Genomic DNA, 16,970 nt, shown 5'->3' with positions numbered 1-16,970 from the left:
TTAGTTGAAAGGTCAGTCATGACTGGGCACAAGTTCAAGGTGGGGAGCAAGATGTTTAGGCGGATGTGAGGAAGATATGGTGATGGTCTGGATTGCACTGTCTGGAAGGGTGGTAGAGGTGGGCTGCCTCATATTACCTTTATAAAGTACCTGGAGGAGCACTTAACATGTCATAATAGTTTCCTCCCACAGTCCAAAGATGTGTGGGATGAGTGGGTTGTTCATGCTTAACTGTTCCTTAATGCCAGGGGCTTAGCAGGTAAATATGTGGGGTTATGGGTATATGGCATGGGTGGGATTGTTGTCGGTGCAGGTTCGATGAGTTGAATGGCCTCTTTCTGCACTGTAGGGATTCTATGATAACTCTCAAGGCCATGGGCACACGCTGATAAATGGGATTAGATAGGTTAGGTGCAGTGTCTGTGCAGACTCAATGGGCCAAAGGGCCTCTTCTGCACTGTGTGATTCAGTGACTCTAGTGGGATTGGAGTAGTGAACACAATGAGTGTAATTCTTGGTACGTTGGGGCTGTAGAGAAGATAGAATATTTATCAAAACTGTTATTGGATAATAAAAGGAAAATTAGTGATAAAATTCCTCTTCAACCTTGGAACCTAATGTGATTAAAAGAATGCATTCACATGGACCCTATTGCCATTTCAGAATGGCCTCATTTGCTTGAAAGCCAAACAGTTTTTGAAGTTATAAGATGGGAATTAGTCAGTTTGGTTGAGAATTCTGATTAATTCTAAATACCCAACATGAGGATAATTAGCAACTAATGTTTTAATATGTGGTTTGAGAATAATACAAAATGTTTAGGTAATATATTAATAATGTCTCTAAGAAATGAATTTATAACATCCCAGTAAAATGAAAGATGTTTTATTTGTTGAATGTGAATTAATGTAATTAATGTTGGTTAGTTGAATCTATGTAATTAATGATAAGAGAAAGCTTACACAAGCTTTTTGAGTTGAAAAATGTATCATTTTAATTCAAATGTTATAGAACATAGACCACTACAGCACAGTACAGGCCCTTCAGCTCTCAATGTTGTGCCGAGCTACATCCAATCCCAAGATCAAGCTATCCCCTCCCTATAATTCTGGAGTGCTGCATGTGCTTATCCAATAACCGTTTGAAAGTTCCTAAAGTGTCTGACTCCACTATCACAGCAGGCAGTCTATTCCACACCCCAACCACTCTCTGAGTGAAGAATCTACCTTGGATGTCCCTCCTATATGTCCCACCATGAACCTTACAGTTATGCCCCCTAGTAACAGCTACATCCACCCGAGGAAATAGTCTCTGCACGTCCACTCTATCAATCCCTCTCATCATCTTATAAACCTCTATTAAGTCGCCTCTCAATCTCCTCCACTCCAAAGAGAAAAGCCCCAGCTCCCTCAACCTTTCCTCATAAGACCTACTCCCCAAACCAGGCAGCATCCTGGTAAATCTCCTCTGCACTCTCTCCAATGCTTCCCCATCCTTCTTATAAGGAGGTGACCAGAACTGAACACAATATTCCAAATGTGGTCTCACCAACGTCCAGTATAGTTGCAGCATAAGCCCACGGCTCTTAAACTCAAACCCCCTGTTAATAAACGCTAACACACTATCAGCCTTCTTCACGGCTCTATCCACTTGAGTGGCAACCTTCAGAGATCTTGACCCTGTAATCCGCATTCAAGTTTGTCCTACCAAAATGAATCGCCTCACACTTATCAGGGTTAAACTCCATCTGCCACTTTTTGGCCCAGCTCTGCATCCTATCAATGTCTCTTTGCAGCCTGCAAGAGCCCTCCACCTCATCCACTATTCCACCAATCTTGGTGTCGTCAGCAAATTTACTAACCCACCCTTCAGCCCCTTCTTCCAAGTCGTTGATAAAAATCACAAAAAGCAGAGGACCCAGCACTGACCCCTGTGGTACACCGCTGGTAACTGGCCTCCAGTCTGAAAAATTTCCCTCCACCACCACCCTCTGTCTTCTATGAGACAGCCAGTTACTTATCCAATCGGCCAAATTTCCTTCTATCCCACACATCCTTATCTTCTTCATGAGCCTACCATGGAGAACCTTATCAAATGCCTTACTAAAATCCATGTATACTACATCAACTGCTCTACCTTCATCCACATACTTAGTACCTCCTCAAAGGATTCAATCAAATTCATGAGGCAGGACTTACCCCTCACGAAACCGTGCTGACTATCCCGGATTTAACTGAATCATTCCAAATGGTCATAAATCCTATCTCTCAGGACCCTTTCCATTAACTTACCAACCACCGAAGTAAGACTAACTGGCCTATAATTACCTGGCCAATGTTGCAACTAAAAACCGAATAAAATTCAATATTGCATTCATGAAAGATACCAGCACAAGTCAGGCACAAATTATGCAACAAGGTAAATTGTACCCAAGTATATCCAGGCCAGGGTACATTGCCAAAAGATAAGGTGCCTTCATTTGGTATTAGAACCGGTTTAAACTGGTTAGAAGAATACTGAATCATAAGAGGCCATTTTTGGGAGAGAGCTTCCATAAAACGGAACAAGGATGACAGATCAATGTTTGAAGATGTCAAACTATAATTGATTGAAGGACATGCCATTGTTAGATTGACAGCACAGTGAATGAATGAAATAGATTTTAATTAAATGCTTGGTTATATAAACTGATAACAAAAAGTATAATCATTCTGCTTTTTGGCATGAAATCGGAGCTCTTTTGAGAATGCCTTTATAGCTTATTTGCTGTATAGGTGAAATCAGAGATCTTCTTTATAGCCAAAAGAAATGTGTCTTGTCTTAATTGTATGTTTGTCTGAATATTTTTAATTTGTAATGTTTATGACTCTAACATTTCAATGGTTTAATAAAAACTAGTTTGATTGAAGAATTTCATTGAACTGAATAAATTTTTATTTGCCTTTGTGAAATTAAATGTTTAATGAAAAGATTTAGTCTTTAAATTAATCAGGCCGCCTGGAAGAATTTTCCACAACAGTCAGTTATGCATAGCAAGGTCCACAAACAACAATGTGATAAATTACCAGATGATATGGGGCTGGAATTCACCAACCTCACCTGCAGCTGGGATTCCCTGGTCCTGCTGCAGTGAATGAAGATTTGGTTGAGTGCCAAACTGCCCATTCTCATTGGCAGCGGCAGTGGGGTTTGAATGGCCAGAGAATTGTGGGGATAGATAGAGTGGACATTCAGAGACTATTTCCTTGGGTGGATGTAGCTGTTACTAGGGGGCATAACTATAAGGTTCATGGTGGGAGATACAGGAGGGATATCCAAGGTACGTTCTTTACTCAGAGAGTGGCTGGGGTGTGGAATGGACGGCCTGCTGTGATAGTGGAGTCGGACACTTTAGGAACTTTCAAACGGTTATTGGATAGACACATGGAGCACACCAGAATAATACAGAGTGGGATAGCTTGTTCTTGATTTTGGTCAAAGCTCGGCACAACATTGAGGGCCGAAGGACCTGTACTGTGCTGTACTGTTCTATGTCTATGTCTAGAATTCCAACCTGGATTTAATAATGTTGGTTCTTTGATAAATATTTGGGAGAACTCTCCTACTTTCCTTTGAATTGGTGGCTGTGGGACCTTTTACATTCAATGAGTAAGTAGACAGGACTCATCTGAAAGATAACATGTCTAGCTGTATAGCACTCACTCAAGCTGCATTGGACTGTCAACATGGATTATAAACTCAAATCACTGGAGTGAATCTTGAACACAGTAAAAAGTCTGACAACACCAGGTTTTAGTCCAACCGATTTATTTGATAATACTCACAAGCTTTCGAGGGGACTGCCTCTTCGTCAGGTGAATGGAGAGTTCTGACCTCAGACAGAGCATATAAAGCACAGACAGTTTAGAGATTACTGATTAGAATGCGAATCCTTACACCTAACCTGCTGTTCAAGACCTGAAGTGGCTGACAATGTGAGTGGAAGGAGCACTGATCACAGTTTAAAGAGATGTGTATTGCCTCCAGACAGTACAGTAAGTGAGGTTTTGCAAACCCAGGCAAGTCACGGGGGTTACAGATAGTGGGACATGAACCCAAGATCCCTGTTGAGACCGTCCTCATGTGTGCGGAACTTGGCTATCAGTCTCTGTTCAGCGACTCTGCGCTGTCGTGTGTCGTGAAGGCCGCCTTGGAGAATGCTTACCCGAAGGTCAGAGGCTGAATGCCCGTGACCACTGAAGTATTCGCCAACAGGAAGGGAACAGTCTTGCCTGGTGATTGTCGAGCGATGTTCATTCATCCGTTGTCGTAGCGTCTGCATGGTCTCCCCAATGTACCATGCTTCGGGACATCCTTTCTTGCTTTATATGCTCTGTCTGAGGCCAGAACTCTCCATTCACCTGACGAAGAGGCAGTCCCCTCGAAAGCTTGTATTATCAAATAAATCGGTTGGACTAAAACCTGGTGTTGTCAGACTTTTTACTGTGTTTACGCCAGTCCAACGCCGGCATTCCCACATCGTGAATCTTGAACCCATGACCTTCTGTCTCTCAGCTATTGCTGAAATTATACTACAGCTACTGGCACAGATCAACATTTCTAATGTTTCAGTTGACAGCTTGCCTCATCTGGAACCTACCTTGCACAAATATTCAACTTTCTGGCGAGAGTGATTCAAGAACTTGGCACTGAGAGTCTGGCTTGTACCAAAGGTGGTCCGGAAGTGGAGGGGTTTCTCTGGGCCTGCTACTTTGCCTTTCAGGATCAGGTCATAATGGTAGACCCCTAAGTCATTGCTGTTCAACGTGAGGCGTCCAGTGATTTCACCCACTTTCAGAGGTTGATATTCAAAATTCAGTATACCCTACAGAGGAAAAGCAGCACAATGAAATTTGACAAAAATCCACCAGGAAATCCTACCTTGACTGTTTGAAAAGTTGCATCAGGTTCAGAATTAATGAAAATCTTTGTACAGTCTCTCCCCGACCCCCCCACACCATGTCCCAAGCATGCAACTCTGCTCCATATCAGCACCAATCCCCAGCTACTATTTCTGGGTAGTTGGAACCAGTCTCCTACAAGATTCTCATGTAAATTAGATTGACAACAGTGAAAACAATCTCTGTCATAGTTCTTTCTGTTTTCCATCTCCCTGTTTGGATTTGGATGCAGGAACCATCTCTTAGGCCCCAGCTTCCTGAGTTCAAAGCTAATCAGAGGGACACAGTAATAGAACTGGCTCACAGGCTATTGCTAGTCCTATGTGTGTGTGGAACAAAGCCTCCATTGGCACAAAGTGGATATTTCTTTTCAGGCAGTGACAACTGCTTTCTTCCTCCACCCATAGGAGCCCCCTAATATCCTGCTTAGCAGTGCTTCTCCAGTTTGACACCACATGGCAATGGCTAAGGAATCCATCTCTTCCAGTCCGAATGCCAGAGGGCTTAAACAGTGGATAGGGGGAAGGAGACATCTCTAGGGCAGATGGCAGTTTGCAAGGCATGATTGCATCCATGCTGGAAGATGCAGGCCCTGCTTGTCAAGGTCTGCTGTCCTGTTAAGTATATTTTTCTTGGAATGCAAGATTTTTCTTAAGGTTGCCCTATTTCATTATGGCTGTTTTCTCAAAGTATGTTGGAAATGTTTACCATGGTTTCATTTTTGGCGACCAGACTGTCAGATGTGAAAAAGAAGTCCATGAAGAAATGATCATGTCTGTAGCCACCCTGTTCATCTCCACCTTTTGGCTAGGTGACAACTGAACTCACTCACTCAATAAAATGGATTCACTCACAAACTAAGCTGGATTTGCTCACTCACTAAGTTAGCTGCAGGTCAGCTGGCTAGGGTTTACAATGTTCCTGCAATGAGAGTCAGGTGTTTTGTGGCTCTCTGAAATATTTTCTGACTGTTGCTCCTCTGTTTTTAACTACCATGTTACTGAGGCAAGTGAAAAATTATGATGTAACAATGAAAGCATTATGTTTGTTTTTAGATTGCTCATCATTTTAGCTAGTTTCTTTGTTACTGACTGTTTTCTACATAATCAATACTGGCTGAATCGTTGATGAATTAGATGCTCTAAATGGTGAGAGGCAGCCACACAGTTTAAACTGCTTTGTTTCAGGCAATACTTGCAGTGTGTGAATGCATCATAATACACAAGAACATAGGAAATGGGAACAGGAGTTGACCATTTGCTCCACAAGTCTGCTACACCATGCAATAAGATGGCTGATCTGATAGTGACCTTAACTCCACTTTCCTACTCTCCTCCCCCCATAACCCTTGACATTCTTGTCAATCTGCCTATCACAGCCTTGAACATATTCAGTGATCCAGCCTTGAACATATTCAGTGATCCAACCTCAACTGTTCAGTGGCCTTTGCTCTTCACTGAGAGAAAGAAATCCAAAGATTAAAAACCCTCTGAGAGTTAGGAAATTCCTCCATCTTAAGAAGGAGACCCCTTATTTTTAAACTGTCCCCTGAGTTCTTACCAGGGGAAACATCCTCTCAGCACCAACCCTGTACCAATGCACATAGATCCATCCTTGAGCACAGTGATTGGTCAAGGAATGATATGATTATATTGGCGGCAGTTGTGAGATGGTTCATTCAGCTGATTCTTAACATGGAGGGATTTCTAATGAGGAAAGGATAAATAGGCCTATACTCATTGCAATGCTTTAGAATGAAACATATTGAGGAGTTTGATATGGAAAATGGTCTGAGGATGGGTCCCCTGTGTGCGAGTCCCTCTGAGGATTGTTAATCTTTGCAATTCTTTCCCTCAGTGAACAATGGAGTCTGGGTCATATATTCAAGGCTGAGTTAGACAGATTTTTCATCACCAAGGGAGTCAAGGATTTTGGAGAACAAGAAGGAAAGTAGTTGATCAGCCTTAATCTTACTGAATGGCAGAGCAAGCTCAAGGGGTTAAATGGCTTTTATTTTTGGGCTCGCTGCCCCAACCTTCCGACCCCTTGACCCCCTACCTGATCTCCCAGCTCCCTGTCCAATGGCTTGGCTCCCTACCCTGATCTCCCAGCTCCCTGTCCCAAGGGCCTACTCCCTCCCCTGATCTCCCAGCTCCCTGTCCAATGGCTTGGCTCCCTACCCAGACCTTCTGGTTCTTACCTTAGCCTGTGGTGGGACAATGAGCTGCGCTGGGAGAGAGAGGTCTGGGAGTTTACAATCAGTGATGAATACTGTGGGGATGGTCAATGGGTTCTCGACTACCACAGTCCCGGTAGTGCTCTGGCGGACTGGTGCCACCAACTCAATGGTGCCATGTAAGCTAGCAGATGTAGATTTAATGTTTACGACGTAGTACAGGTATTCCTGAGTAACTTCATTACGGAAGGTCACCTGTGGTGGCAAAACGTTAGAAGATTTTAATGGTTCAACTCAATAACATGTGGACCTACTTATCAGATACAATTTGTCGACATTCAGTAACATTGATCCAATCCTATTTACCTCCTTTAAGAAATTATAGTTCAGTGAATTCTGGAAAATATAAATTACACAGATTTCTCATTTTCTGAATCCAATTTATAAATATAAACTAAAAACAAATTTTGAAGCCACATTTTCCATGAACTCCCCACATTCTTTCCAGTGTCAGCTCTAACCTATTATTTTCTCACCATCATCTGTGGAGAATGCTCTTAATTCTACATATTGCTTTCCACAGAAGGATTGCTAAGAATAAAAGATTAATCAGGCTGACAGTCATGAGCGAAACAACTGCAGAGAAACATTGAGGTAAAGAAGCTAAAAACATCACTGGGATGATGAGTGTGTGAGTTATCTTGAAATGTGAAATTTACACAAGTCACCGACTCTAAATGTGGCAGGGGATGAGTACAGCCTCAAGGGAAGTGATGTGAATTGAACTTGTCAGTTCTTTGCACTATTCCCCACTATTCCCCTGTGGATCTCTTTACTTTCTCAATGAATTAATGTTAGGAAACAGACGGTCATCCACTGTACCTCAACCCTGTGTGTTCATCTTGCCACACGACTTTGGGTTGTGACCACAGAGCAAATTCCATGCAGATCTGAATTTGTTTCATCAGGTACAAACAGCAAAGTCCAAGGCCTTTCAGTTTCCTGTGGGTAGGATTTCCTGTTTATTGTAACATATTGTAAGCACTGCTGCAGAACTAGGGCCCAGTAAACTCAACATGTTGAATCTAGGGCAAGTTTGATGCAGTTCATGAATGATTACCTTTAGTGTCACTAGTTTTCACTTTCTAGTTTACCAATGTGAGTGAAAAAACATAGAGAGCAGGATGTATTGGGCATAGCTCTGGCTGCTAAACTCACCCCATGTACCAAGCTATATTTGGGCTAATTTCAGCTGTCAGATGCCTTACTTTATGGCCATTTCCCTTTGTAGCTTGTCCGCAACACTATCAACCTGCAAGTTAGATTTGGTTTCGTACAGTCATAGAGTCATAAAGGTTTACAGCAGGGAAACAGGCCCTTCAGCCCGACTTGTTCATGCTGCCCTTTTTAAAAACCCCTAAGCTAATCCCAATTGCACTTGGCCCACATCCCTCTACATCCATCGTACCCATGTAACTATCTAAATGTTTTTTAAAAGACAAAAATTGTACCCACCTCTACTACTACCTCTGGAAGCTTGTTCCAGACATTCACCACCCTCTGTGTACAAAATTGACTCTTGTATCTCTCCCCTCTCACCTTAAATCTATGCCCTCTAGTTTTAGATTCCCCTACCTTTGGGAAAAGGTATTGTCTATCTAGCTGATCCATGCCCCTCATTATTTTATAGACCTTTATAAGATCACCCCTCAGCCTCCTATGCTCCAGAGGAAAAAGTCCCAGTCTATCCAGCCTCATAACTCAATCCATCAAGTCCTGATAGCTTCCTAGTGAATCTTTTCTGCATGCTTTCTAGTTTAATAATACTATTTCTATAATAGGGTGACCAGAATTGCACACTGTATTCCAAGTGTGGCCTTACCAATGTCCTGTATAACTTCAACACGACATCTCAACTCCTGTACTCAGTGTTCTGACCGATGAAACCAAGCACGCCGAATGCCATCTTTACCACTTTGTCCATGTGACTCCACTTTCAAGGAGCTATGAACATGTACCCCTCGATCTCTTTGTTCTGTAACTCTCCCCAGTGCCCTACCATCGACTGAGTTAAGTCCTGCCCTGGTTCAATCTACCAAAATGCATCAGCTCGCATTTGTCTAAATTAAACTCCATCTGCCATTTGTCAGCCCACTGGCCCAATTGATCAAGATCTCATTGCAATTGGAGATAACTTTCTTCACTGTCCACTATGCCACCAATCTTAGTGTCATCTGCAAACGTACTAACAATGCCTCCTATATTCTCATCCAAATCATTGTGTGCTGGGAAAGAACTGTGACGAAGTGAAGTGAGCAGCTTTCAACCACCCCAGAAAAGTGTCTGGATGTTCCAAAGTCTTGAATTTCTACTGCCAAGTGGGAGATATAGAGAAAAGCCCGAGGATATCCCCTCCCTAGAACAACAGTTCAGGCATTCAGCCTTATGATAATATTTTTGGAATTTTATAGATTAAACTTATTTAGAGGACTGTCACCCAAAAGTATTTGTGAGTCTAACTGAGTAAGAATCTTTTGGGGAAATAGTTTGAAGGATTAATTTTAATTGAGAAAATATAATCTTGCATGTTTTCATTTATTTTGTTAATAAATGTTTTAATTTAATATTTATAATCTCAGAAAATGTTACTGGAATTTATGGTTCTTAATTCAGTACACATATTTTCTTGCGGTAAAATACGAAAAGAAAACAGTTGTGATTACTTGTCAAATGTCCTCTTTTTAGGATTTGGTTTACATACCCATCAGCTGCCATATCAGGACAACTGGGGAAACTCCATTCTGAATATTCCATCAGATGTGGAGATGCCAGCGTTGGACTGGGGTAAGCACAGGAAGAAGTCTCACAACATCAGGTTAAAGTGCAACAGCTTTATTTGGTAGCACAAGCCACAAGCTTTCAGAGTCTCACTCCTTCTTCAGGTGAGTGAGGAGTTATGTTCACAAACAGGGCAGATACAGACAGAAACTCAATTTACAAAATAATGGTTGGAATGCAAGTCTTTACAGATAATCAAGTCTTAAAGGTACAGACAACGTGAGTGGAGAGAAGGTTAAGCACAGGTTAAAGAGGTGTGTGTTGTCTCCAGCCAGGACAGTTAGTGAGATTTTGCAAGCCGAGGTAAGTCGTGGGTGTTACAGTTAGTGCGACATGAGCCCAAGATCCTGGTTGAGACCGTCCTCATGTGTATGGAACTTAGCTATCAGTTCACCTCCACATCATGGCATTCAGGAAGGATAGAAAGCTGAGGAAAGTTGATGGAGTAGCTCTGGTTATTAAAGGGGGCATTGGCACTGTACTGAGACTTGATCTTATGTCTGAAGATCAAGATGCAGAATCAGTTATTGGAACTAAGAAGCAGGAAGGGGCAGAAAACATTGGTGGGAGTTGTTTATCAGCCACCAAAACAGCAGTAATATAAATCACAGTATAAATCAGGAATTTAGAGAGGTACATAGCAAAGACCATGGGGGATTTCAATCTATTATATGGAGATGTCAGCGTTGGACTGGGGTAAGCACAGTAAGAAGTCTCACAACACCAGGCAAAAGAACAAGGTTTATTTGGTAGCACAAGCCGCAAGTGTTTGGAGCACTGGCTCTTCATCAGGTCAGTGGGAGTTATGTTCCCAAACAGGGCATATGTAGATACACGCTCAATTTACAAGATAATGGATGGAATGCAAGTCTTCACAGGTAATCAGGTCTTCAAGGTACAGTCAATGTGAGTGGAGAGAGGGTTAAGCACAGGTTAAAGTATCATAGAGTCATAGGGGTTTACAGCATGGAAACAGGCTCTTCAGCCCAACTTGTCCATACCACCCTTTTTTTCTTAAAACCCCTAAGCTAATACCAATTGTCCACATTTGGGCCATATCCCTCTATACAATGACACCCATGTAACTGTCTATACGCATTTTAAAAAATAAAATTGTACCCACCTCTACTACTACCTCTGGCAGCTTGTTCCAGACACTCATCCCTCTCTGTTTGAAAAAAATTGCCCCTCTGGACACATTTGTATCTCTCACCTCTCACGTTAAACCTATGCCTTCTAGTTTTAGACTCCCCTACTTTAGGGAAAAGATAAAGACTATCTATCTCATCTATGTCCCTCATTATTTTATAGACCTCTAAAAGATCACCTCTCAGCCTCCTACGCTGCAGAGAAAAAAGTCCCAGTCTATCCAACCTCTCTTCATAACTCACTCCATCAAATCCTGGTAACATCGTATTAATTCTTTTCTGTGGTCCTTCTAGCTAACTAATATCCTTTCCCTTATAGGATTGCACAGTGACCAGAACTGCTCACAGTATTCCAAGTGTGGCCTTACCAATGTCTTGTATAACTTCAACAAGACATTCCAACTCCTGTATTCAATGTTCTGACCGATGAAACTAAGCATGCCGAATGCCTTTTTCCCCCATTCTGTCCACATGTGTCTCCATTTCCAAGGAGCTATGAACTTGTACCCCTCGATCTCTTTGTTCTGTAACTCTCCACAATGCCCTACCATTAACTGAGTAAGTCCTGCCCTGGTTCAATCTACCAAAATGCATCACCTCGCATTTGTCTAAATTAAACTCCAACTGCCATTCATCAGCCCAATTGATCAAGATCCTGTTGTAATTGAAGATAACTTTCTTCACTGTCCACTGTCCAGTCTTGGTGTCATCTGCAAACTTACTAACCATGCCTCCTATATTCTCATCCAAATCATTAATATAAATGACATATAACAGTGGACCCACACTGATCCCTGAGGCACACCGCTGGTTACAGGCCTCCAGTTTGAAAAACAATTCTCTACAACCATCCTCTGGCTTCTGTCAAGAAGCCAATTTTGTATCCATTTAGATACCTCACCCTGGATCCCATGAGACTTAACCTTATGCAACAACCTACCATGCCAGACCTTGTCAAAGGCCTTGCTAAAGTCCATGTAGACAACTTCAACTACATTGCCCTCATCTACTTTCTTAGTTACCCCTTCAAAAAACTCAATCAAATTTGTGAGACATGACTTTTCACTCACAAAGCCATGCTGCCTGTCTCTAAATGCCTGTAGATCCTGTCTTTCAAAATACCTTCCAACAATTTACCTACCACAGATGTGAGGCTTACTGGCCTTTCGTTCCCAGGCTTTTCCCCTGCAGCCCTTTTTAAACAAAGGCACAATATTTACCACTCTCCAACCTACAGACACCTCACCCGTGGCTATTGATGATTCAAATATCTTGGCTAGGGGACCCATGATTTCCTCCCTAGCCTCCCACAATGTCCTGGGATACACTTCATCAGGTCCCAGGGATTTATCTACCTTCACGCGTTTTAAGACTTCCAGCACCTCCTCCTCTGTAAAACGTACACTCCTCAAGACATCACTATTTACTTCCCCAAGTTCCCTAACATCCATGCTTTGCTCAACAGGAAATACTGATGAGAAATATTCATTTAGGGTCTCACCCATCTCTTGTCAATCTGTAAAAAGATGACCTTTTTGATCCTCAAGTGGCCCTACTCTCTCCCTAGTTATTCTTTTGCCCTTTATGTATTTGTAGAAGCTCTTTGGATTCTCCTTTGCCTTATCTGCCAAAACAATCTTGTGTCCCTTTTTTGCCCTCCTGACTTCTCTCTTAACTCTACTCCTATACCCCCTATACTTTTCAAGGGATTCACTTGATCCCAGCTGCCTATGTACGTCATGTGCCTCTTTCGTCTTCTTGACCAGGACCTCAATATCCCGAGTCATCCAGGGTTCCCTACTTCTGCCAGCCTTGCTCTTTACTCTAAGAGGCACTTTTTAACTCTGAACCCTGGTTAACACACTTTTGAAAGTGTGCCACTTACCAGATGTCTCTTTGCCTTCCCACAGACTCCCCCGATTAACTTTTTAAAGTTCCTGCCTGATACCATCAAAATTGGCCTTGCCCCAATTTAGAATTTTAACTTTTGGGCCAGATCTATCATTCTCCATAGCTATCTTAAAACCAATAGAATTATAGTCACTGGTCCCAAAATGATCCCCCACTAACACTTCTGTCACCCGCCCTTCTTTACTTCCTAACAGGAGGTCAAGCTTTGCCTCCTCTCTGGTTGGGTCATCCACATACTGAATGAGAAATTCCTCCTGAATGCATTCAACAAATTTCTCTCCATCCAACCCTATGGCTGTCCCAGTCAACGTTGGGAATGTTAGAATCACTGACTATTACCACCCAATTTTTCTTGGTGCTATCTGTAATCTCCTTACATATTTGCTCCTCAATTTCCTGCTGACTATTTGTGGGCCTATAGTACAATCCTATCAAAGTGATTTCCCCCTTCTTATTTCTCAGTTCTACCCATATAGACTCAGTGGCCGAACCCTCAGATATATCCCACTCAGTATGGTCATGATGCTTTCCCTGATCAAAAGTGCAACTCCCCCTCCTCTCTTACCTCCTGTTCTATTTTTTCTATAGCAGCTGTACCCTGGAACATTGAGCTGCCAGTCCTGTCCCTCCCTTAGCCATGTTTCAGTAATTGCAATAATATCCCAGTCCCATGTACCCATCCATGCCCTGAGTTCATCTGCCTTGCCCGTCAGGCCTCTTGCATTGAAATAAATGCAGTTTAATCCGGACTTCCCTTGCTCTCTGTCCTGCTTTTGCCTGATTTGTCTGGTATTAGGATTACTGACACTGCCTTTACTACTTAATGTGCTCTCCTCAACTTCTGTGCTGTCCTCAAAATTCTCTTCTGTCTCCCTACTGCTTTGGATCCCACCCCCCTGCCAAGCTAGTTTAAGTGAGGCAATCTCATCAAAGGCTTTCAATGGGGTGCTTCAACTAGCCTTATCACCCCTGCATTATATAGGGGAAATCAACTCAGGTTCTTCCTAGCCAGAAATGCATATATGTAGGGAATGGTTGAGACCTATGACTCACTCTGTGACTAATAGCCTGACAGCACTCGCTGTGAAGACACACAAAGAGCTGAATTTATACAGTGCCTTTTGTACAGGAAAGTGTCAAAGCTTGTATATTTTGATATGGAGCCTAATTGAATGGAAATTGAGAAATTGAACTGACCGTTCCAAGAAACTAAGAATGAAATAAAAATGAAATGAAATTTGAAATCAAAACTTCTGGGAGACCGAAACTCGTGGAAACATATAAAAGACCACAGAGCCATCAAAGCTCAGTGCTTCATGATGATTCTACTGGTGCAGTACAGGTAGGCTACAGAGTACAAGGGATAGTTGCAGAATCTGATGATAGGCAAATACACAGTTGCTGCATTTGTCTCTATGGCTTGAAGATAACATTAGTGGTTCTACACCATTGAGGCTGTTGTAAGCAGAGTTCAGGAGGATCTGCAGACATATGCCATTTGGTGAAGACTGCGTGCGTACAATGATTATGCACTGCTGTCAGCTGGGAATCAGGCTAAATACTAGAAGATAAGCTGAAATTCTTTGTGAGAAAGTGAGTTTTGAGGAACTTTGTGATGGAGATTGATGACATATATGCCGAGTGGTCTGTCGAGCCAATTGGTACAATTTCTTAGTTGTATCTGCCACTTAATGTGTAATTTATGGTTTATATTTTAATTCATGTTTAATCTATGTTGATTCTGGGTTTTAACGTATGTGAGGCTTCCTAAGACACTATTTAGTGCTTGCTTTGTTTGATTCTTGTATATTAAAGATTCCTGTTTTGAACTATGGAACATTGTGGCTTCATTCTTTTAATAAATAATTAGGATTTCAGAGCTCTGCTTTCTGAAAAAAAACTTTCCTGACATTGGGCAGCATGCTGACACAGTGGTTAACACTGCTGCCTCACAGCACCAGGGACCTGGGTTCAATTCCCAACTTGGGTCACTGTCTGTGTGGACTTTGCACATTCTCCCTGTGTCTGCATGGGTTTCCTCCAGGCACTCCAGTTTCCTCGCACAGTCCAAAGATGTGTGGGTTAGGTTGATTGGCCATGCTAAATTGATCCTAATTTCGGAGAGATTAGTAGGGTAAATATATGGGATTACAGGGATAGGGTGGATTGTTGTCGGTGCAGGCTCGATGGGCCGAATGGTCTCCTTATGAACTGTAGGGATTCTATGAAGTGCTTTGCAGCCAGCTCGACACAATTTTCCATGAATTGTACTGAGATAATTAACACAAAATTGATTTTAGTGACATCGGTTAAATTAAAAATGTTGTTCAGAATAAAGGGGCAAACCTCCCCCCTTTTCTTTAAATAACACCATGGGACTTCATACTCCCACCTGAGAGACAGACAGTGCCTCAGTTTAAGGTGTCATCTTAAAGATGGACCCTCTGGCAATATGGCATTCCTCTAATACTGCAAAGGAACAGTCAACCTAAGATTGTGGGCTCAGGTCTCTGCAGTGGACTTTAATTCACAACATTCTGGAAGAAGAGGACTGCTTGTACCCTGAGAAGCCATAAATTAACACGAATCTGCATCTTCAGGAAATAAGGGCGTAAATATGCAGCAAAAAGTATTAATGACACAGTTCGATGGTTTGTTACTTAGCTACCACTGATCCTTAACACTTGATGTACAAAAATACAATGCTTGATTTGCATCTGGACTGTTTCAGGGAATACCAATCTTGGAATTTTGAGCCCATGGTTTTCTGTTTGTTGAGTGGAATGGTCAGAAGAAGATCAGTTTGGAATGTCCTCCCCTGTACTCACAGCGAGTTCTAATTGTGTAATCACTTGACCATTGAGGATTATATAATGATCATTGCACAGTCATATAAAAGACTCTTTATTTTGAAATGACCTGGCACCTGCACATCCTGTATCCTGGGAACTCCACTGCTCCATTTAGAATGATAGAACCATGCAAAACAGAGAGAGGCTATTTAGCTCACCATGCATTTGCCAGCATTTTGAAGTCAGATTCCCCTGCTCTTTACCCATTGCCTGACAAAAATTCTGTCTACAAGAATATATCCAATTTCATTTAGAAAGTGCTTATTGAATCTGCATCCACTAGCCTTTCAGGCAGTGTATGCTGCATCATAACAGCTCACTGCATTAAATAAAGTATAATTTTCAATATGAAACAACAACAAAAAATGCTGGAAAAACTCAGCTGCTCTGGCAGCATCTGTGCCAAGAGAAACAGGGTTAACATGTTGAGTCCATGTGGCTCTCCTTTAGAGCTAAAAAGAGGGAGAAATGTGATGAAATGTGTTTTTCTTTCCACAGATGCTGCCAGGCCTGCTGAACTTTTCCAGTATTTTCTGTTTTTATATTTTATTTTCATTTCTTCTCATAGAGTCATTGAGGTTTACAGCATAGAAACAGTGCCTTCGGCCCAACTTGTCCATGCCGCTCTTTTTACGTAACCACTATGCTAGTCACAACTGCCCGTGTTTGGCCCATATCCCTCTATATCCATCTTACCCATGTAACTGTTGAAATGCTTTTTAAAAGACAAAATTGTACCTCCTCTACTATCTCTAGCAGTTCCAGACACTCACCACACACTGTGTGAAAAAATTGCCCCTCTGGATCCTTTTGTATCCCTCCCCTCTTACCTTAAACCTACGCCCTCTAGTTTTAGACTCATCTACCTTTGGGAAAAGATAATGACTATCTATCTCATCTATGCCCCTCATTATTTTATAGACGTCTATAAGATCGCCTTTCAGTCTCCTACGCTCCAGATAAAAAAAGTCCCAGTCTATCCAACCTCACTTTATAACTCAATCCAGCAAGTCCTGGTAACATCATACTAAATCTTTTTCTGCACTCTTTCAAGATCAATAATATCTTTTCTATAATAGGGTGTGATCAGAACTATACATAGTAT

The 16,970-nt window shown here is 42.0% G+C and overlaps 1 protein-coding gene across 1 annotated transcript in view; it reads right to left on the bottom strand.

Moving 5' to 3' along the window:
- hydin (HYDIN axonemal central pair apparatus protein) overlaps window positions 1-16,970 on the bottom strand; it is a 1,114,396-nt gene that overhangs the window by 7,161 nt on the left and 1,090,265 nt on the right. The window contains exons 84-85 of the mRNA XM_080187991.1: window positions 7,141-7,371; window positions 4,640-4,864 (exon numbers count right to left, since the gene is read on the bottom strand). Coding sequence (XP_080044117.1) covers window positions 4,640-4,864; window positions 7,141-7,371 — 456 coding nt within the window. The remainder of the gene's footprint in view (window positions 1-4,639; window positions 4,865-7,140; window positions 7,372-16,970) is intronic.

The sequence above is a fragment of the Carcharhinus amblyrhynchos genome, chromosome 4 (assembly GCF_965287045.1).
Source record: "Carcharhinus amblyrhynchos chromosome 4, sCarAmb.v2.hapA, whole genome shotgun sequence".
In the NCBI taxonomy this organism is placed as follows: Eukaryota; Metazoa; Chordata; class Chondrichthyes; order Carcharhiniformes; family Carcharhinidae; genus Carcharhinus; species Carcharhinus amblyrhynchos.
Note: the sequence above shows the minus strand (reverse complement) of the source record. Positions and strands in the feature narration are given on the sequence as shown.